At 40.0% G+C, this 22,690-nt stretch overlaps 1 protein-coding gene across 2 annotated transcripts in view; it reads left to right on the top strand.

Annotated features, from left to right (window-relative positions):
- The window catches only part of pip5kl1 (phosphatidylinositol-4-phosphate 5-kinase-like 1), a 53,243-nt gene extending 49,908 nt beyond the window's left edge, over positions 1 to 3,335 (top strand). For both annotated transcript variants that reach the window (XM_006782136.3, XM_006782135.2), the window contains one exon: positions 1,814 to 3,335. In XM_006782136.3, coding sequence (XP_006782199.1) covers positions 1,814 to 2,255 — 442 coding nt within the window. In that variant the 3' untranslated portion in view covers positions 2,256 to 3,335. The remainder of the gene's footprint in view (positions 1 to 1,813) is intronic.
- Positions 3,336 to 22,690: the final 19,355 nt, after the last annotated feature.

Raw genomic sequence — 22,690 nt, 5'->3', positions numbered from 1 at the left:
CAGAGAGGACAGATGGTTTGAAAGAGGAGTGAAAGAAGCCATCTATGTCCACTGTGAGCGACCATCTTTGAACAGAGGCGGTGGTTTACGACACCAACTCTCTGCCATCTATAATCCAGTTTTGAGATCCCTTCCCAGACGCCTTAACGCCCACTCACATCCTGGGCCACCTGACCTCAGGAATTCGCATGATAAGGTGGGGCCAGGTTTCACAATGAACTCACCCGAAACTCTGGCTGATTGGGACCCACACCCAGTTCCACACCTTGGCTCAGGCGATTAGAGGATCATCAGGGGGTCCTTTTGTCCCTCTGTGGGGGGACACTCCCACTAGGTTTATATCTGGGACTCCCCACCATTTGACCTTAGAACTGAAGAAGCTTCTCGGATGAGAGGTGAAACGTCTTCAAGTAACTTAAAGAAGTCCAGATGCTTTTCTTTGCAAGCTCCTTTGACTACGATGACCTGGATGACTGAGAACCTTCACAGAAATATTCAGTACTGAACTTAAAACTTTTCAAGGAATCAATTTATCATTCAGTGTTTTCATAAAAGCCTTATTTTTTACACAAACGAGGTTTAAGGCCTGGAGAAGTTTGAAGCTTTTTGTCCTCCACAATGGAAAATGGCTAAAAATAAAAATGGGTGTCACTTTAGCCACCTCCTAATTTTATTAATTCTGTGCTCAGCTTTGAGTCTCCAACATCATTAAAACATTGCCGGCTACTGCTCATTTTACATTTTACGCTTGTGTTTTCACTCTTTCCCAACATGCTCAAATTTAATTCGGTTCCCTGTCTCTCTCTGCACCTTGCCATTTTGTGTGAAAATTCCATTAGATCAGGATTTCTGACTCAGACTATCCTGTCTTGCACCACCAACCACACCAAGTTCCAAGTCAATTTAATAAGCCCTTTTTTCCATTCTGATGTTCAACCAGCTGTTGTTTCAACCATGTCCACATGCCTTAGTGCATTCTTCTATAGGAGTGGTGGATGAAATATTTGCCTTTACCATCTTGACACCCATTAGGCCAGCAGTAACCAGTGTGGGATTTTAGGGTTGCTCTGGGTTGCTTTTATTTAGGCACATTTCTCAGAAACCAAAAGATATTACCTTTCAGATTTTTGACTATATATTCTCTTAACATATTTTCTTTTTAACTGTTTCAAATATGAATAAATATTATAAAAAATGGTAGACTGTAACCTAATGTAACGTCAGGTTGTGTTTAGTGGTTGAGAGGAGGCGGCAAAACACTTAGCAGGATGGTCGAAAGAATGCACACTCACGCTGGCATTGGAAATTCCACAGCGTATTCTTTAATACACATTCTCTTCGTCAACCATATAAGCCTAACAAACTTAACAAAGCTTAACAAACAGCGCGCAGTGTTCGTACAACCCATACATTGCAAAAAAAAAGGGTGTGTGGAGAGGTAAAACATAAAATCTGTCCCTCCTCATGCACAAGCGTGCAAGCACATGTCCACAGAATCACAGAGAGAGTCAGTGATACTGATGACAACATTAACCCTTGACGGGTTGTCTTAAAGAGACACCACACCATTGTGACTGTTACACTAACCCAAGCCCCAGGCTTAACCCTAAATGAGTCATCAGTTACCTGTTGTTCAGAAATTAATGCATGAGTATAATGGCGTGAGAATTCAATGTGTATATTCAGTCTGGATTCACTTGGTGCCTTAAACTCTGTTGTAATCTGTCTAGACTGGACTGAAAGGATTACAAAAGGGCCAATTAGGGTGTCCGTTTCAGTGACTCATTCTCATCTGTATGGCTTTTCTTTTCAGGTCTGTGAATCCAGGCTCCAGTCCAATCCATATGAATGCAGCCACAGTTCCTGGAGCAGTCATGGACGAGGACCCTGCCCTATCCTTATCTGAAACAGACAGCGGCTTAAAGACACCACACTCTCAAGCTGCATCAAGGAGCAGCTCTCCTCGAACATGTGCAAAGGATGCTGGGCCAGCGAGCACCGAGGCTGAGCTGCAAGACCTCCAAGCTCAAAACCGACGTTTGCTGCCAAACTTAAAGAATCCTCTTCACATCATTGATGGCCCAGAGCAGCGCTACTTTGTCGGCATCATTGACATTTTCACAGTTTACAGTTTTAAGAAGAGGCTGGAGCATTTGTGGAAGAGGTTGAGGCACCCCGGTCGGTCCTTCTCAACCGTCAGTCCACAGACTTACTGCCTCAGGCTGTGTCAGTGGGTGCAAGACCACACCAAGTAGAGCCTGAACAAGAGGTGGAAACTCATCTCCACTTCTCACCTGCAAGTCCAAATAACCAAAGTTCAAACCAAAGTAAAGCACGTTTCCTCTCCTCTCCAACCTTCTCATCATAAGAACTTCAGACATTAAATGTGGGCCTCACCTCTGAGCCTTTAGCAGATACCAAAATGATTTTTGCACACACATAAATTAGATTTTGTAGAAAATGGATGGATGGCTGATTACGAAACAATGCAATGAAACAGGCTGTACGCAAATAGGAATTTCATTATTTATTTGAACATTTTTTTGAGAAGCAGACATGGATTACTTCTTTATACTTCCTTAACTTGCCAAATAGTTTAAAAACAAGTATGCGTTTCAGCCCACTGTGTTCAAATTTTAGAATTATATTCTGGATTTGATGCTTCAAGCTGAATGTTTGGGGTATCTTAGCTTGCTATGACCATGAATCTGAGCGGAAAACTCTGTACTTGGGCCCACCCTAAAGCATAAGCTGCTTTATTCTACATTTTGACTCTGAGTGGGACCATAATTTACAGACTAAACACCAAGTTGTGTTCAAAATGGCTTAAATTGAGTGACTCTGACCACAAACATATCAAGAAAGTGATTAGAGAAGTCGTGAATCCAAAACAACACAGGGTTATTTTCTGATTTCTCTTCTATACATTCATACTTCTTTTTGCAACCAGAAGGTTTTAAAAGTAATCTAGGTGTAAGGCCTTTAATACACAGAGACTGTGATGTCCTCTATCCAGCTGTTATTGTTTCTATCCACTTCTTCTACTGTTACTGCTAATGCTACCTCAGAAAGACTAATTTAAATACATGGGTGCATTAAAGGGTTAAATAAATACTTGTTTTGTGTTTTGCAAACCAGTGAGTTTGTAAAGCAAATATATTTGCAGCACAGGGAGCCTAATTCCTCAAGATCACATACATGTTCTAGCATCATGGAATAAAACTGACTTGCAATCTTTTTTCTTTTTAATATATTTTCATTCTTATTGACTTCTGTAATGTACAGGGTGAACGTACAGCCATGGACCTTCTGTTGTTCCCCATCTACAGGGTGGGCCATTTATATTATATATAATAAAATGGGAATGGTTGGTGATATTAAATTCCTGTTTGTGGCACATTAGTATATGTGAGGGGGCAAACTCCTCAAGATGGGTGGTGCCCATTTAGAAGTCGGCCATCTTTGATACAATGTGTTAACCTCTTCAACATGTCAATAGCTGTGAACAAAGAAATAACTCATGAAAGAATAAAGTTACGTTGAAACCAAGCACACCATTGTTTTTCTTGTGACATTACCAATAAGTTTGATGTGTCACATGGCCCTCTTCCTATTGAAAAAACAAAAGTTGTATCCAAGATGGCCGACTTCTAAATAGCCACCATGGTCACCACCCATCTTGAGGAGTTTGCCCCCTCACATATACTAATATGCCACAAACAGGACTTTAATATCACCAACCATTCCCATTTTATTATATATAATATAAATGGTTCACCCTGTAGATGGGGGAAAAACAGAAGGTCCATGGCTGTAGGTTCATGTCATCTTACCCTTAGATTTGAAAAAACATTTGAGAGAAACAAATTAAAAACAGGTAATTGAAATTTCTCTATAAATTATATTGTTCATGAGTGTGCTTGCATTTCTCAGCAAAACATTTTTTTTCTCCTAACTCAGCTACGCCTATGCAGGGCCAACCCAAATACGCAGGGCCAAGCTGCTCTGCAATCAAAGTCCACTCGAAAATCATTCCCCATGTGCCGTGAAAACCTCTGTACTGACGTCTGTGAGTAAACTGAATCCAAATTTCCATTTTGGAACAACGACACCCGAATAAATGAAAGCATAGGGTGATGTTAGAGAGCTAATAGTAAAAGAGCTTAGTGTAACTTCCAGAAAACCACTGCTGTTATTAACATCCATTAAATTAACTGCAGTTAATAATCTGGTGTTTCCAACCAATGCCAATGACTTGAACAAACCATTGTTTGATAAAGTGGAAGTAAAAGTGCTGCAGGAATCTGATAAACTGACTGGAAGTTTTTGGCACTGAAAGCAAAGTGAAAATGCCTTAAAAATAAATAGATGGAGGAAAAAAAGGAATAAAAAAAATAGTTAAATAAATTAATAGATGGGTTTATTAAACAGCTAAATTAATTGAAAGTGCAGCAAGCAGTAAAAAAATGAGGCAAATTAATATTTTATGTAATCACCTTGTAATCACCTTGACACCTATTTAGGGCTCTGTGCTATTATTCTTCTCTTGGCTGCACATTCTCTTTGTATGGCTCTGTTTTCATTTAGTGTTGTAATGTTGAATACATTCGTGATTCTTTCTCTGACAGATGAGAATACAAAGATCTCACAAATGCATGAAGGATTTAATGTGTGCAAATAAAATTAAATAAAAATGAAGACATGGGCAGCAGTAATTCACCCAATGCAAACATACAAAACAAAAAACAATAGTTTCCTTTCCCACAGAAAGAAGTAAAGTGTGCCCACTGAGTAGATGGGGAAGAGCAAAAATAAATAAATACAGGAAGAAGAAACTTGACTGGATCAAGTTCAACTGTAACCGGACTAAGACCACCTACTCCGAAGGCTTTCAATGTGGTTGTTTTAGTCCACACCACAAGTTTGATTAGCATGTTGGTATCTGCACAAACTAACTGCACCATTGGACAAAATGATTGAGAGTTTGAAGTAAACAGTGCAATGCCTCATTAAAGGTGGAGAAACACCACCCTTAAATGGTAAAATGGTAAATGGTCTGCATTTGTATAGCGCTTTACTCAGTCCCTAAGGACCCCAAAGCGCTTTACACTACATTCAGTCATTCACCCATTCACACACACATTCACGGCAAGCTACATTGTAGCCACAGCTGCCCTGGGGCGCACTGACAGAGGTGAGGCTGCCGGACACTGGCGCCACCGGGCCCTCTGACCACCAGTAGGCAAACATGGGGTTAGTATCTTGCCCAAGGATATTTGGCATGCAGGCAGGAGGCAGCCTGGGATCGAACCACCGACCTTCTGATTAGTGGCTGACCTGCTCTGCCACCTTACTTCAAAATGCTTCTCACCAAAGTCACTGACAAAAAAAAAACCTAAACAGTTTTTTTGGCTACTTTCTTTCTGTGCATCTTTGCCAAAGTAAACCAGCTTCTGTTTCTGACCATGTAGCGTTACAGAGCAGTCACAGACTAGGGGGTTTAAAATGTGGCCGTATCTATTGAGAGGTCACCTGCGAGTTTGCGAAATCCTGGGTGACACTTTATAATTTGACCTGACAGTAAGGGCATTATTCCCCTATAATTAAACAGACTTTAGTTATTTTATTTTATTTTATTTATTTATGCATTTTATTTGAATTTCAATGTATGTTGTGCCTAAATATTTTACAGGGAAGGAAATACAAGGTATAGCGTGAGTTATTTGAAGTACAGGGTGGGCCATTTATATGGATACACCGTAATAACATGGGAATGGTTGGTGATGTTAAAGTCCTGATTGTGGCACATTAGTATATGTGAGGGGGCAAACTCCTCAAGATGGGTGGTGACTATGGTGGCCATTTAGAAGTCGGCCATCTTGGATACAACTTTTGTCAGCAGGTCCAGCGGGCATGAGGTGTGGAGGTTAGCCGGATAATTCAAAGCCAGTCAGTTGAATCAAACAACAGACCTTTATTCGCTGTCAGCAAAATAAGACCACACTAGCCAGGTCTCCACGGCTCTACTAGGTCCGTACATACATGTGCAGAGATCGGTAGTCGTCGGTGCCAGGCTGTTACAACGGTAAGGTTTCTCCAGAACAGACACACGAGCAGCATGTAATGGCTGCCGCTATACCGATTTTTATTGATTTAAACCTTTCTGTGTGTGATGACACAGTTTGATTGCACTCGTGTTGTGATCCATGTTAGGCTGGTTGGCTTTGTTGTCATGTCCTCTGATTTCTGTGTTCCCCTTTTATTGTTTTTATGTTCAGTATTTCAGGTTTGGATGTTGTCATGTTTTAGTATTATTTGACTTCCTGTTGTAGTTTGACCATTTGTTTTCTCATGTGTTATGTTCGCTTTTACTTCCTTTCTTCTTTCATCTCCTATGCTTCCAGTTTTTGTGGTTTGTGTTTTTGCCTTTTTTTGTTTGGCTCTGGAATTTGGCTTATCAGCATTTCAATACATCTTTTTTTGTTTTTCTTTGTTGTTGTTGTTTTTTTGATTCTTATTTTGGTCTGTATGCAAGTGTAGCTTTTTATGATACCTTTACACTTGCGCTTAAAAGTCTCACTTTCTGGATTACAGAGATTGGTAATTGGTTCTGTGGGGTTTTGTTTTTGTTTTTTGTTTGTTTTTTGTCATAGTCTGAAACTATTTTGGGTTCAGCAGTGCAATTTTAAAATCTCATAGCTAACATTAATTGGGGGTGGCTGTAGCTCAGGTGGTAGAGCAGGTCATCTACTGATCGGAAGGTTGGTGGTTCGATTCCTGGCTTCCCCTAGTCTGCATGCCAAATATCCTTGGGCAAGATACTAACCCCAAATTGCTCTCCGATACATCCATCGGAGTATGAATGTGTGTGAATGTTAGCTATAAAGCACTTAGAAAGATGTGCTTGTGCGAATGGGTCTGAATGGGTGAATGCACAAGTTGTGTAAAGCGCTTTGAGTGCTCAGATGAGTAGAAAAGCGCTATATAAGAACCAGTCCATTTACCATTAATTCACTAACAATAATACAGTTTACATGCCTGAGCATATCAAATTAAAATTGACCTACTAATTACATCAAGCCAACAAATGCAACTTCAGGAACTCTTTTTTCTCACCTTTTCGTGCAATTTTCAAAGGTTCAAAGCGTTTATTGTCATATGTACAAAGAAAAAAAAGCCCGGTTAGGTTAATGTACAATTTTGTACAACATCAGCTGATTGCACATACATTTTGAAATCAGAACATATTGCACTGATTACTGTGAAATTTTTGGTGATTCATTATTAATCACGTCTATGCAAACAAAAGCACCGTCAGCAGCTTCAGGAACTCATTATTTCCTCCCCTTTGTATGTAGATGATTTTTTATGACATCAGCTGTTTGCACAACATGTGCAGTTAGCTGATGTCTACATATTGGGTGATTTGGACGCTGCGTCATTTTCAAAAAAGGTTCCATTGTTCTTTTTCACATCAGTATTGCATCCTCGAGCAGATGATTTGATGTCTCATTTAAAGGCCACAGTGCTCAGCGGACTTTAAATGAGCGACTAGTGTGCTAATCTCAACACACTGACAGTGAGATTATGCAACTTGATTTATTTTTTGTTCATGACTTTAAAGGAGGCTGTGCTGTCATAGCTGTAAACTGTCAACTGCATGATGTGATGTGAATAAAACTCTTAGCAGCGGTAAGATCCCACTCCTAAATCCCCTGTGCCATTTTGAATACGATTTAGTGACAGCATATTCTTAATCCACGGGGTTTAATAAGATGCACAAGCAATGCTATTGAGAACTATAGGCATGCTGTGTGGTTTAGTGGTCTTAGCAGAGGCGGACCCACCCACAGGTTTAAGGTGTAGCTGTAGCACAACCTCACATAAGTGAATTAGATATGAATGCAAATAATCGCATACCTACTGCCCTGCACATCACTAAGAAAACTATCCTAATGAACTAGAAATCAAAAAACAGTTTGTGTATTACTCAGTAAAAAATTTACTTCCAAAATAACATTAGTTTGGAAAAAATGTAGGCCTCTTCAAGAAAAACCCTACTGGATCAATCGCAATGATTTGTATGGATATATAATATAATATAGCATTGTTTGTATTATTTATAGTTTTCCTGTATATCTGTTGAGTAGTATTCAGTTTAGTATCAATTTTGTTTTCCATTCTGGTCTCATTTCTGTTAGCCTCTCTGCTTTCACTTGTGTTTGTCTTCCTGTTTAATATTGGCAATTACTGTTGCCTGTGTCTCACATGAAGTTTCACTTCCTTTGTTTCATTTTTGTCCTCCCACCTTTGTTGCCCGTACAACTGAGTCAGTTGTCATTCCTCTTGGTCATGTGCTCCCTTCCTTTCTCTTTTGGTTTTGAAAAGTTCATCTCTATCTCTATCTCTCGCTCTCTCGCTCTCTCGCTCTCTCTCTACTGTAGCTTTCTCCTTATAAAAACATTTTTATTAAGCTTGGCATGTTTTCAGATAAAACCCTCCTAAATTTGCATAATAAAAATTATTTCCTATCAGTTATTGATTCATTTTCTTTCATTTTATTAAAATTTAGGATTCGATCACAACACCTCTGTTCTGTAACTGAGGGTTAGTGGGGAGTGTTATGGTCTAGTTTCATGTACTTTATATACATCAGTACATAAGTTCACATGCCTGTTTAAAAACAATAAAAGTTCCTCTCAGTGACTGTGAGCTGTCTCGCTGAGTTTTAATGAAGCCTTGTCTTCATTTTTGATGACCTAGGCGAGAGTAAACCAAGCTAAAAGTATTTATTAAAGTGTCTCGGATGTCTTTTTTTTTTTCTTTGTTTGTAAAAAAAGAGTAGGTCTCAATAAATGTTGTGATATTTTCTGTAATATTTTTAAGCCAGCAGTTTTCATTGCCTAAACTTAACTAAACAACAAGTTTTGTTATTAGCAACATATTTAAAAATAATTTAAATCATATGTAGAAAAACAGACAGGTTTGAGTCAAACTTCAAGACAAAAATACCTTTCAACCAGTGTATTTGAGAGTGGACTGGTCAGCATTCATGTTCAGAACAGAATAGCTCTTTAATGTCATTGTAAATGTACAAAGAAATTAAGGGCGCTCCACGCCAACTGTGCATGGAATAAAATATAAAAAGTAAGACAGCAGGAATAAATAAACAACAGGAGAAGTATACAATCAAGAGAAAGGCACACATTGGAGAGCAAAATGCTTGGAAGTGGTGCAAAAGGACTTGGTCTGAGTGCAGAGTCCGTGTGTGAGTGGCCTGAGTGATGAGGGCTACTCAGACCATGACTCAGATTGGTGAGGTGGTGGACAGGGGTGGGGTGTGGGGATATAGTGCTTGTTAACAGTCAGAATGGCCCAGGGGGAGAAGCTGTTAGTGACTATGGAGGTGTGCGACCTGAGGCACCAACCAGAGAGCAGTGGGTGCTATGTTGGCAGTAATTTTAATAAACGAGAGCGCAACCGAGAGAAACGTGCCCTACAATGAGTTGTTTATTGAGTTATTTATTCCTGCCTTTACAATTTTTGTCACTCGTGTTGTGAAATTTGTCTGTCCCTCACGATTTATGAAAAAATTCTGGAGGCACCCCTGTTCTCAGTAGTTGCCCCCGTGTACCAAACACCCAGGGAACAAACTAATGCTCAATTCAGTATTATTTATACAGAATTACAACTGCAGTCACATCTAGGTGCTCTGTAACCCACATAGCAAAATTGGTATGGCCCAGATCTGGCCCACACAATGTGCTTACACATGGCCCACATGCCGGAAAGAATGACGGCCCTTTGGTGGCCCAGATCTGGTTTGCCAGATGTGGCCCACACATGGGCCAGCACATGTTCCAGTTGCAGACACACTGCTGTCCCTGTGCTGGCCCAGAACAGTTTCAGCTCTAGCCCCAGATGTCAGCCTAATGTGTACTTTAATCAAGCCATGTAATAACAACATGTGCTGGAACATAATAGTACAAAGTAACATGATGAAACTCTGTTCAGACAGTAAATGGACTGATTCTTATATAGCGCTTTTCTGCTCTCCCGGATTACTCAAAGTTAGGGATGGGTATTGATAAGATTTTCACGATTCCGATTCCATTTTCGATTCTGTTTAACGATTCAATTCTTTATCGATTCTTTTTAAAAAAGGAGAACACTAAGGTCGATTAGCTTAGAACTTTGTTTTATATCTTCTCTTTGAACAAGATAGAAATTTAGGAGTAACATGGCCTTACAAACCCAACAGTGAGATCTTAAGAGATCCACAGCCTACGGCTCTTCAATGGGGTGTCAGAGGGCCCCTGGGGAAAAAAATTGTAAATGTAAAATAATAAAATAAATATTCTTCTGTAGCAATAACAAAGTATAAAGTATAAATTATTCTGTAGCAATTACACAAGAATTTCCAGTAATGTCCCTGCCTGCAATTAAACACATTCACTTACCGAAAATCGGGGCATCTGCTGCGGCATATAGGTGCAAGCCTTTTACCACAAACTTAGTCACTGCTCGGTGACATTCGTCTATCCTGGCCTGAAAGGAGACGCTACCGGTGGACTGCAGCGAGAACTGCCAGCATCTGAGCCAGCCGGACTCTGTCTGTCTCTCTCATCATGGTCACCTAAATGCACAGTAATGGCAGGTTTTGTAATAAGGCAGATGACGCTAACATAATATGCACTGTTAGTTGATTATTTACCTGCCGCATTAACGGGAGAGGACCTGCAAACGTTACCGCTGCTGCTGGGTTGAGATTCACGAGTCCGGAGCGGAATTAAAAACACGACATTCATTTAAGGTTATCGCGTGTTTTGTGAGCAAATGCTTTTGCATATTCGTAGTGTTTCCTTCCTTAAATGAAATATCTACTTTGCAAGTTGCCCTGTTGTCATCCGTTCTCGTAAAGTATAACCAAACTTTTGAGCGTTTGAGCCGCCATGTTTCCTGCCAGGTAAATGACGCTCCGCAACGTGGTGACGTCATTTGAGGCGACTGGAATCGATAAGGGAATCGTTTGTAAAAATGGCAAACAACTCCAAGGAATTGAAACAGTGGGAACCGGTTCTCAACAAGAACCGGTTTTCGATACCCATCCCTACTCAAAGTGCTCTATACAACATGCCACATCCACCCACTTTCTTTACACTGAGTGCTTCCTAACTACATTCATACACATTCACAATCTTGACACACAGACTGGAGGAGCGAGGGATTGAGCCACTAACCGTCCAATCAGTAAGTGACCTGCTCTACCTCCTGAGCTACAGCCACCTGGTGGTAAACATGAGTAGACTAGGTTTTGGATAAAATATATACTCACAAACCTGTCAAACCTGCATTTGAAACGTTGGCTACCATAGCACTATAGTATTGCAACATGGCATTTGGGTGTTCTAACTAAAATAGGAAAACAAGAACATAAATAGTGCCATTATTGCCAGTACTGGCCCACATCTGGTTGACATACACCCTGCCATGCCAGAAATCAGCCAGCAGTGTCGATTAAACATTGTGATTACATGACAATCTGATAACCAGCTTAATTTAGTTAAATTGCTTTAGTAAGCTGTATTTGAAACCATATTTTTCACTTCTCTTCAAAGCTTTTCCCGCATCTCTTCTCCTCACAGTCATTATTATTCATCACGATGTCTGAGGGATTTCCCTCTGATGTTGTCACAGTGATTCTGCTCTTTTCTTCCACAGAGGAATAGGATGTTCATTTTGTTTCTGCCAAAGTATGTTAAAAGGAGTAAAAGAATTTCATATTCTTATTATGAAAAAAACTCATCACTTGGATCTAAATATAATTAACACATGTTTAAAAAGGGACATCTAAAAAAGTCCTATGGGGCAAGGCAAAGAAAAACTGAATTTCTAAAAATGAAAATCACTAAAAGCTTCTACGTCAAAAGCCTCTACAAAGACATTTTTTGTTTACAATTCATGCTGTAGCTGCCGTCATAGGCCACTCTCGCATTTAAGTTCATTTTATTAGATAGTTAAGGTTGAAACAATTAGTAGTTGAAATATTAAGAAATAAATAAATAGTAATTCATGTTTTGTTCATTAGATTTATATGTTTAAATGTGTTATTTGTGCTAATTGTGCAATTAGATAGGAACCTTTTCTATAGTTCCGTCTGTTGTTGCTAAGAGGGTATTTTTTGGCTGTCACACTCAGCAAGCTAATTGAGAGATGAGCCACGAGGTTTGCACGTCTAGAGAAAGATAAATAAAAGAGTGCCTTTTTTGGACCTCCCCACGACGTAAAGATGAAAGTTTTATTCCCTTTGAGTGAGGCCAATGAGGTAAATGTTTTCTTTTGTTTATTATCGTTGTATGTAAATACGCTAGTGTTGCGTGATATTCTAGTGCAATTACCGCAGTGTGAGGTGTAATGTGTATTTTATTGATCGTTTTGTTGGAATGTTTTGTTATATATAATGCTTAAGGGCTTTATTAAGAATATTCATTTAAGTTTGTATTTATTTTTAGTTCTGACGGCATTGTATCGGCTGTGGTTGGACATCATTACATGTTAAGGCATGTCGAAGAATCCTCCTGTCCGAAATAAATGTCAGTTAAAACGCAAAGAACAAGTTGAGCTTTATTACGACTCGAGGGAAGTAACACACACCATAAAAAAAAAAGATTAATCCCACAGCATGTGTTCCCGTGGATGACGCTGTTCAGGAGACGTTAAAGATAAGAAAAGATAAAGCTTTATTAGTCCCACATGTGGAAAATTTGTTTGGTCATGGCAGAAAGTAGACAGTACGAAGTTAAGAGCAGCAAAAATTAAGAAAAAAACAACAGAATAGAATAAGTTATAACAGAATATCACACTAAATGAGAAATTGCACTTGGTAATATTGCACATCAGGGAGATAAATATGGTCTCTCTGTAACCGTGACTTAGAAACAAGCAGGTGTGCATTTTTAAACAAAACTCACTCGCGTGGAGCTGCAGGGGCTTCCTATAATTCTCTTAATATAGTGCAGGTGAATATTGGGTTATATATCTGATAAAACACTGAGGGGAGGACGTGCAAAAATTACAAGGCTCGTTTGAGGTTTCTCAGCCATAAGCAGATAGACCATTCACTGCACTGTCTGGAAAGCCTTGGGTACTGCCAGTCATGTTTGTATTACCTCATTATAATCTGAACACTAACAAACAAATCAGTACAATATACTGCAGTGCTGTGGTTGGACATCATTACATGTTAAGGCATGTCGAAGAATCCTCCTGTCCGAAATAAATGTCGGTTAAAACGCAAAGAACAAGTTGAGCTTTATTACGACTCGAGGGGAGTAACAGTCAGAACTCAGCCTGCTTCGTGCTGGAGGAGAGAGAAGGAGAAAGAGGTCTGCTGCAGCGGAGCCGAGTGGGAGCCGAGCCGAGCCGAGCCGACAGCGCGCCGGGTCACGTGGTTAAGCTCGCGTCTCTCTCAAGCATCAAAGACACTCAAACACACACAGACATCTCATAAGGCAACCAGAGTCCAGTGGTGCAGCTTGGTTAAGCTACAAAGAAGTAACACGTTTATACAAGTTAAATGTGGAGAGTAGATTTCTTTAGCTCATCTTAAAGGGACTCTGTCAAGCAATGAAAGGGGAAGTGTGGTGGTTTTGGAGTAAAAGTTTAACTTTATGTTATTAGTTGTTTATGCTAAGTAGCTGCAATTAAGGTACGTTTAAGTTGATTATAAGGGTTTTGCTTATTTTTAAGACTGCATTAGATATTTAAAGGTCACATTATAGTATTTTGTTTGACATTGAAGGTTATTTTCTGTTTTACTACAAGTGAAGGGCAATTTACTATTTTGGTTTAAGTGATGGTGACATATATTTAAGTTGACTCTTTAAAGTAAAGCAATTTAAGTTCCTAGGTGCTTCATAAGGTGACTATTCACATATTTAAGTTGACCTAGGTGACTTGAGTGTAGTATAATACCTTTGACTGTCTGTGACATGGAGCAAGAAGGCTGTAACACTGAAGCTGTGGAGCAGCAAGAAGCTTTTGAAGAGCAAGAAAGTTTGCACGAGCCATGCACAAGTAAAGCTGCTAAAGAAGGAAGTTTGAGGAAAGGTCAAAGAGTTAAGAAGTTCACTGAAAGGGGCCAAGCACTACATGATGAAAAGGTGAACAAGCTTCAAGCTCGCTTTAAAGTCAGTTATGAAAGGTGGAAAGTTGTTGCAAAACAAGACAAAAAGGCACTTGAAGAACCTGTTAGTGCAAAACTTAAAGAGCTTATTGACCGAGTTGAACATACCTCGGCAGAAGTGAAACAAGTTTATGATGAACTGCGCAATCATGAAACTCCTGATGCAGACACTCGCCGCAGAGTGGACACCTGTGATGCGGTTTCTCAAAAGATGATAAAGCTAGCTCAAGAAAAATTAGCAGCAGAAGAAGACGAAGAACTTTCTGAGAGATTGGTTCACTGGAGTGATATAGGATCAGCATTCAATTCTGCAGCCTCTCAAAGATCCAAGGGTTCAAGTAGCAGGCAATCAAGATGCTCAAGTAAGTTGTCTGTAAAGAGGCAAGAAGCAGCTGCAGAGCTTGCGGCTACTGAAGCAACTCTGAAGATTATGGAGGAAATGGAAAGTGAAAGAAAGACCCTTGAAATCCTTGAAGCAGAGAATGCTGAGAAACAGAAGGCCTTAGAGCAAAAGCGAAGAGAGTTTGAAAGGCTAGAAACAGTAAAGAGAATGAATGCTGCTAAAGCACGTCTGAAAGTGTACAATGAAGAAGGAAACTCAGATGAAGAAATATCAGACCTTCTACATGAAAGGGGCAAACGGAGAAATGTCACATCTAAACTGATGAATCAGTTTGCACATTCGCAACTTAATGCAAATGCAGAGCCGTTTGATATGCCACAAGCCAACTCAAGGTCGCAAACAGGAAGATAGTACCACAACATTGGCCCAAGCTCTAGCTGAGTCCATTCACATAAGTCGCCTACCAGTACCAGAACCTACAGTCTTCAACGGAGATCCTCTCAAGTACAAGGATTGGAAAATGTTGTTTCAAATGCTGATAGACAGAAAGAACATCCCAGTGAATGAAAAGATTTACTATCTTCACAAGTATGTTGGAGGACCGGCGAGAAAGGCTGTTGAGGGTTATTTTCTGTTGGGAACAGAGCGTGCTTATTACTCAGCATGGAACATTTTGGAGGAAAGATATGGAAGTTCATTTGTAATCACCAAAGTTTTCAGAGATAAGTTGACATCATGGCCAAGGATTGGTAACAAGGATAGCGTTGAACTTCGAGAATTTTCAGATTTTCTCAGAGGATGTGAAGCGGCCATACTTCAGGTTAAAGGTCTTGAAGTGTTGAATGACTGCAATGAGAATCAGAGAATGCTAAGCAAGCTACCTGATTGGTTGACAGCAAGGTGGAATCGAAAGGTCATTGAAATTGAAGAGCAAGATGGTTCTTTTCCAACATTTAGCCACTTTGTTGACTTCATTGCGAGAAAATCCAAGATTGCGTGCAATCCAGTAACATCGCTTCATGCACTCAAAGCAGGTGACTCAGAGAAAATGAAATCTTCCAAGACAAGAAGTGTTGGAGCAAAGGTGCTAGTGAGTGCTGCAGAAGAGACGTCCAACACAAAAAAAATGTGCGTTTGTGAAAACTCAAATCATAGCATTCACACATGTAGGACGTTTATGGACAAGGTCTTGAGTGAAAGAGTCAAGTTTGTGCAAACTAAGAGACTGTGCTTTGGATGTCTAGGCTTTGGACACCAATCAAAGAAATGTGAAAAGAGAAAGATGTGTGACACATGTAAAGGGAAACACCCGACATGTTTGCATGAGGAACGAGACAAAACCTCAAGGAAAAAGAAAGAAAAGGAAAGTGACAAGGAACCACAAATGAAAGAGATGGAAGGCAATAAAGAGAGTAGAGAAACCAAACCCAAGGAAGCACCAGGTGAAACAATATCAAACCGTGTGATTCAAAGTGACAGAATTAATCTCACATCTACAATCATTCCAGTTTGGTTATCCACAACAAGCAATCCTGAACATGAGATTCTTCTCTATGCTCTTCTTGATAGCCAAAGTGACACGACATTCGTCTTGAAGGAAAAGGCAGATGCTCTGGATGCAGAAAAGAAATGTGTGCAGTTAAAGCTCTCGACAATGTCTTCTAAAGACACTTTAGTACCAAGTCAAAGGCTGTCTGGGTTACAGGTCAGAGGTTTCTCTTCTTCAAGGAGAATTCCTCTTCCTGTGACATACACAAGAGAGTTTATTCCTGCGAATTTGAGTCATATTCCCACACAAAGGACAGCAAGAGCGTGGCCACACTTAGAGCACCTGGCTGAAGAAATTGCTCCACTGATTGAATGTGAAGTAGGCCTGCTCATTGGTTACAATTGTTCACAAGTGTTGGTACCCAGAGAAGTTGTGGCGGGAAAAGATAATGAACCTTTTGCCCAAAGAACAGACCTTGGCTACCTGCTTACAGGGCCAGAGTTAACCAACTCTCTGGTGGGGGTCCTGTGCCAATTTCGGAAAGGTCCAGTTGCAGTGATGTGCGACATTGAGCGCATGTTTCATCAATTCAGAGTCAGAGAAGAAGATCAAAATTACTTTCGCTTCTTGTGGTGGGACAATGGAGACTTCAACTCTACTCCATCTGTCTATCGCATGCGCGTACACTTGTTTGGAGCTGCTTCTTCCCCTGCCTGTGCAAACTTTGGTCTCAAGTATATTGCTGCACAAGGTCAAGGCAAGTTCAGTGAAGCTACCATAAGATTCACTGAGCGAAATTTTTATGTGGACGATGGTCTTATCAGTTTCCACTCAGAAGAAGAGGCAATTCGTTTGGTGAAGGAAGCAAAGGAACTTTGTAGCACAGGAGGCTTGCGACTTCACAAGTTTGTTTCAAACAGTAAGCAAGTACTTAATTCGCTGCCGGAAGAAGATTGTGCAGAAACAGTAAGAAAAGACTTGTCACTGGGCAAGCAACAAATTGAAAGAGCCCTAGGTGTCAAATGGTGCATCGACTCGGATCATTTCCAGTTTCGAGTAGCTATGAACGAGCAGCCGCTTTCCAGAAGAGGAGTGTTGTCCACGGTAGCCTCTATTTACGATCCACTTGGCTTTGTGGTACCTTTTGTTCTACTTGGGAAGCAGATACTACAGCAAATGTGTCGTGAGAAAGCAGATTGGGACAAACCACTCACAAGCGATCTGAAGTCACGGTGGGAGTCCTGGTTGTTGGATCTAAAAAATCTAGCAGATGTCAAAATTGACAGATGTTACGTGCCAAGAGATTTTCAAGCAGTTCAGAAGTACGAGCTTCACCAATTCTCAGACGCAAGTGTTTCAGGGTATGGTGTTTGTACGTACCTGAGAGCTGTCAGTGAAGCAGGACAAGTCCACTGCGCTCTTGTCTTTGCCAAGTCCAGAGTAGCACCCACAAAGGTTACTACGGTGCCAAGATTGGAGCTGTCTGCAGCAGTTGTAGCAGTATGGATTAGTGACATGCTCAAAGCAGAGTTGGAGCTAGAAGATGCTCAAGAATTCTTCTGGACAGATTCTCAAGTTGTCTTGGGATATATCAACAACGATGCGAGACGTTTCCATGTTTTCGTTGCAAATCGCATTCAGCGTATCAAGGAAAGCACTCAACCGATGCAATGGAAGTTTGTGGTATCAGATCTCAATCCAGCAGACCATGCGTCGCGCGGACTGAAGGCCAAAGACCTCATTACCTCCAACTGGTTTAGCGGTCCAAGTTTTCTTTGGCAAGAGCAACTTCCCCACGGAGAAGTCAAGGTGGGAAAACTTGATGCAGAGGATCCAGAAGTACGCAAAGCTGCTGTACTCCATACAACTACGGAAACAGATTCTTTGGCAGAACGTTTTCTGAAATTCTCCAGTTGGTCAAGGTTGGTCAAAGCTATGGCAAGACTTCTCAGATTTGTGAAAGAGTTTAAGGGCTTGGAAAGGAGAAGCAATAAAACCACTAACCTTGAAAAAAGGAAAGAAGCCAAGCTTAAAATCATATCCATTGTACAAAAATCAGTCTTCTGCAAGGAAATCAAAGCACTTCAAACGCGAAAGGATCTACCCAAGGACAGAAGAAATAGACTCTATCAACTCGATCCCTTCCTGGATGAGAAGGGTGTACTTAGAGTGGGAGGTAGATTAGAACGTTCTAGATTGCAGCCACACGTCAAGCACCCAGTCATCTTACCAAAGACTTGCCATATCGCAAAGTTACTGATTGATCACTATCATCAGCGAGTGAAACATCAAGAACGGGGCATGACCATGGAAAGAGACTGAGTAAACCAGTTCTACTTGACAGACCTATACACAAGACTGTGACACTATTAGAACCAGATTAGTTTACATTTCATAAGTTCATGGGTGGAAATCACAAGTGATTTGGTGGGAGTGTAGCTGCCGTCATAGGCACCTCTCGCATTTAAGTTCATTTTATTAGATATGTAAAGTTGAAACAATTAGTAGTTGAAATATTAAGAAATAAATAAATAGTAATTCATGTTTTGTTCATTAGATTTATATGTTTAAATGTGTTATTTGTGCTAATTGTGCTAGATAGATAGATAGGAACCTTTTCTATAGTTCCGTCTGTTGTTGCTAAGAGGGTATCTTTTGGCTGTCACACTCAGCAAGCTAATTGAGAGATGAGCCATGAGGTTTGCACGTCTACAGTAAGATAAATAAAAGAGTGCCTTTTTTGGACCTCCCCATGACGTAAGGATTAAAGTTTTATTCCCTTTGAGTGAGGCCAATGAGGTAAATGTTTTCTTTTGTTTATTATCGTTGTATGTAAATACGCTAGTGTTGCGTGATATTCTAGTGCAATTACCGCAGTGTGAGGTGTAATGTGTATTTTATTGATCGTTTTGTTGGAATGTTTTGTTATATATAATGCTTAAGGGCTTTATTAAGAATATTCATTTAAGTTTGTATTTATTTTTAGTTCTGACGGCATTGTATCGGCTGTGGTTGGACATCATTACATGTTAAGGCATGTCGAAGAATCCTCCTGTCCGAAATAAATGTCAGTTAAAACGCAAAGAACAAGTTGAGCTTTATTACGACTCGAGGGAAGTAACACACGCCATAAAAAAAAAAAGATTAATCCCACAGCATGTGTTCCCGTGGATGACGCTGTTCAGGAGACGTTAAAGATAAGAAAAGATAAAGCTTTATTAGTCCCACATGTGGAAAATTTGTTTGGTCATGGCAGAAAGTAGACAGTACGAAGTTAAGAGCAGCAAAAATTAAGAAAAAAACAACAGAATAGAATAAGTTATAACAGAATATCACACTAAATGAGAAATTGCACTTGGTAATATTGCACATCAGGGAGATAAATATGGTGTCTCTGTAACTGTGACTTAGAAACAAGCAGGTGTGCATTTTTAAACAAAACTCACTCGCGTGGAGCTGCAGGGGCTTCCTATAATTCTCTTAATATAGTGCAGGTGAATATTGGGTTATATATCTGATAAAACACTGAGGGGAGGACGTGCAAAAATTACAAGGCTCGTTTGAGGTTTCTCAGCCATAAGCAGATAGACCATTCACTGCACTGTCTGGAAAGCCTTGGGTACTGCCAGTCATGTCTGTATTACCTCATTATAATCTGAACACTAACAAACAAATCAGTACAATATACTGCAGTGTCTCTCGCCAATGGCAGCAGCCTCCCTTGACAGGAATAATGCATTCTCATCACAATTCCTGATGTTGCTGCAGCTGTTCCTATTTAAAAAGACCAGAGTCTAAGTTTGGGGGGTGGAGATGGTGGTGGAGTATGTCCAGGAAACTTTTGTATTTCTTCCCCTCACATTCATTATTATTCATCACAGTGTCAGAGGGATTTTCCTAACTCACCAATCGTTTTTCCACCACAGAGGATTACTGTTGTAATTGTTTCCATCAAAATGTGGAAAAAGAAATAAAAGAAGATCCTAATTGTGGGATAAGGTATCTCCTATTATTACCATAAAATGATTAAATTATCTTTAGAGACAGTTTTGCTTCTGTTCACATTTGACTTTCACTTCAGTTTGTGGTTGTTTTAAAAATACTTTTGAGTGATTAGCACACAAAAGATTGCACAGATGATTGCACAAAGGATGCCTCCAGAAATTCCATCTCTATGCAAGTGTTTTTGCTGACATCAAAGTACTGAAGCTATTGTTTGCTGTCCTAGCCAAAGAGGGCTTGGCCTTACTGTGACATGGCAGTTTCTAGCATAACAGTTAGGGAGTGTTAAGAATACCTTCCCTTTTCCGTTGAGTATCTGATTAAAAATAAAAAGGAAGAAAAACAAGCTCAGATAAAATCCCAACGCTGCCAGCTGTCAGCTGCCAACAACAGACAGAGCACACAGCAGGGGATGAAGTCAGTCACCAACAGAGCCACATAAACCAGAGCTGGTGGAAAGGAAACTCATCTAGTAGCTCAGTGGTGGGGACCCATGCCAACCTTAGACACATTGTAAGCTTAGCAGCTAAACCCATGCAAAACCACAAGAGCCTTGCAGTACAAGGCCAAGTACAAACCCTGAGTAATTATATGCAAACACCGTATGATAGCTCAACTACAGACCTGCACTGCCCACCAAACCCTTCTCAAAGACCTTCAAGGCACCACGCTATGCAACAAGAGCTTTCGCAAAGCCAAATACTATCTGCATTACTGCAAACTGAGATACACAGCACAGGGTAAACACACACAAATGCTGTGACAACATCCTACAAAACTCAGTGTCACCTGATTAGCTTACTGAGCTCTCAGTTTTGCCCATCTAGCAGAGGGGAGATGTAGCTAGAATCAGAATTAAGTTTATTCTCAGTTTATACACAAATGAGGATTCATCTTATTGGCGTGGTGCACAACGTATTTAAATATATATAATATATACATCTCTAAGTAAATATTAATATAAATGCAGTACAAGAATAATGTCTAACAACCCACAGATATTAGGATATTAGAGTTTGGTCCACTACCAGGATAACCACCAATCACAACAAGAACAAAGCTTTATGGGAAAGGCTGAGCCAGCAAAAGAAGAGAAGAAAGTACCTCTAAAACCAAAATCACAATGTTTGAGTACAACTTATTGCAAACAAAAAGCACATATGAAATGTCATTGTGATATGGCAGTTTTTTAGTTGGCTGGGAGTATCTTCTCTTTTTTTCTTTTGGTTGGTGGTAAGAAGAAAAATACAAGTTCTGTTAAATCCACTGTCTGCTACTCTGCTACTTTCCCCGCAGCAAACAGCACAGCGAGGCAGTTCGGGAATAAGAGAGAGAGAGAGCTGCAGAGCTGGAAGAGAGTCAATTCTGGACAAGTTGACCATGTCTTGAAAATCATCCTGCTGACTATGAACAATTAATCGTGTCCAATCGTGACGGTTCCAAATAAGTGCTGATATTACTGCACTTTTCCAAAAGAAAACATTTAAGTTTATGAGCCACACCAACCAAGCAAGCAATTATTTCTGAAACCACAAATCAAAAAAACTTCATAGCACCTTATATGAATTAATATTGCAGTTTGTGTGCACTGTGTTTGAGATTGAGTTTAAAAACACTTTAAAGACGGTCCTATTTTTTCCTGTTTTTGACTGCAAAGTCAAAGGCTATCATCACACAGTTTTCTTTGTTGGAATCCGGGAAGTGGACTGGGTTTCTTTTTTTTATGTTCAGTTTCAAATAGAAAAAGAAATCTGTTTCCTCGCTGACAGACATAACAACACTGCCTAAACAGAGAAACATGCATAGCTGGAATTCCTCATTCTGAAATCACTGGGCCAAAGAGAAAACTCGAGAGGGAATAATCATCCAACTATGCTGTTCGCCTGTGGTTTTAACAAAGACATCCTCATAAGAAATACGCAGAATTAACAAGCAAACAATAACCACTTCAGCGCTGAAGATGGACCACCAATGATGGTGCTGGATGAGGAACTGGTGCAATCTGGAGCAGACTGAGTAAATAAAATCCTGAAATGGGAAATGCTCTGATGTAACAGTTTTACACAAAAAACCATTTGATTAAAAGCTGGCTGGCTTGATGTAGACGTAGGCATCCATTCATTATTTGGACTCCTGTTTCTCCAGGTCTGTGGCTGGGACTGAAAAATTTATACTATGCTAATATATACTTAGGATGGCATTTTACTTTTGTTTAATTCCGTGATATCTCCCACATAGACCTGTGTTTGTGTCCATATAAAGATCTCACAGCAGAGCTGGGTGCAGTACTTGTTTTTCTTGCATTAGAATCGGTACTCAAATATGCATTAGTCTCTGTTTTCCAGACTGACCACATTCTCACTTATGTAAACTATGATGAAGTCAAGCTATGTCTGTGACGATGTTGAATTGCACATGAATGTAAGCAGGAGGATGAGTAAAGGTTTGAGACGGTGGTAATTGGTCTGAGTCTATACATACAGAGCAGCAGAGGTTGACAGGACTTCTCCATTAGCTATTCTATTTAAAAATTCATGAACTATCACAAACATACATCTGTACCTTTATGCTTTGAAAATACATACACCTGATACTTCATTAGGTAACATGGTGCTGTGCTTTTGGCACAGATTCAACAACATGCTGGAAGCACGCCTCAGATGGTAGCATC

Source organism: Neolamprologus brichardi, chromosome 7 (assembly GCF_056152115.1).
Source record: "Neolamprologus brichardi isolate AB-2024 chromosome 7, ASM5615211v1, whole genome shotgun sequence".
In the NCBI taxonomy this organism is placed as follows: Eukaryota; Metazoa; Chordata; class Actinopteri; order Cichliformes; family Cichlidae; genus Neolamprologus; species Neolamprologus brichardi.
The sequence above is the reverse complement of the archived record's forward strand: the minus strand, read 5'-3'. Positions and strand labels throughout refer to the sequence as shown.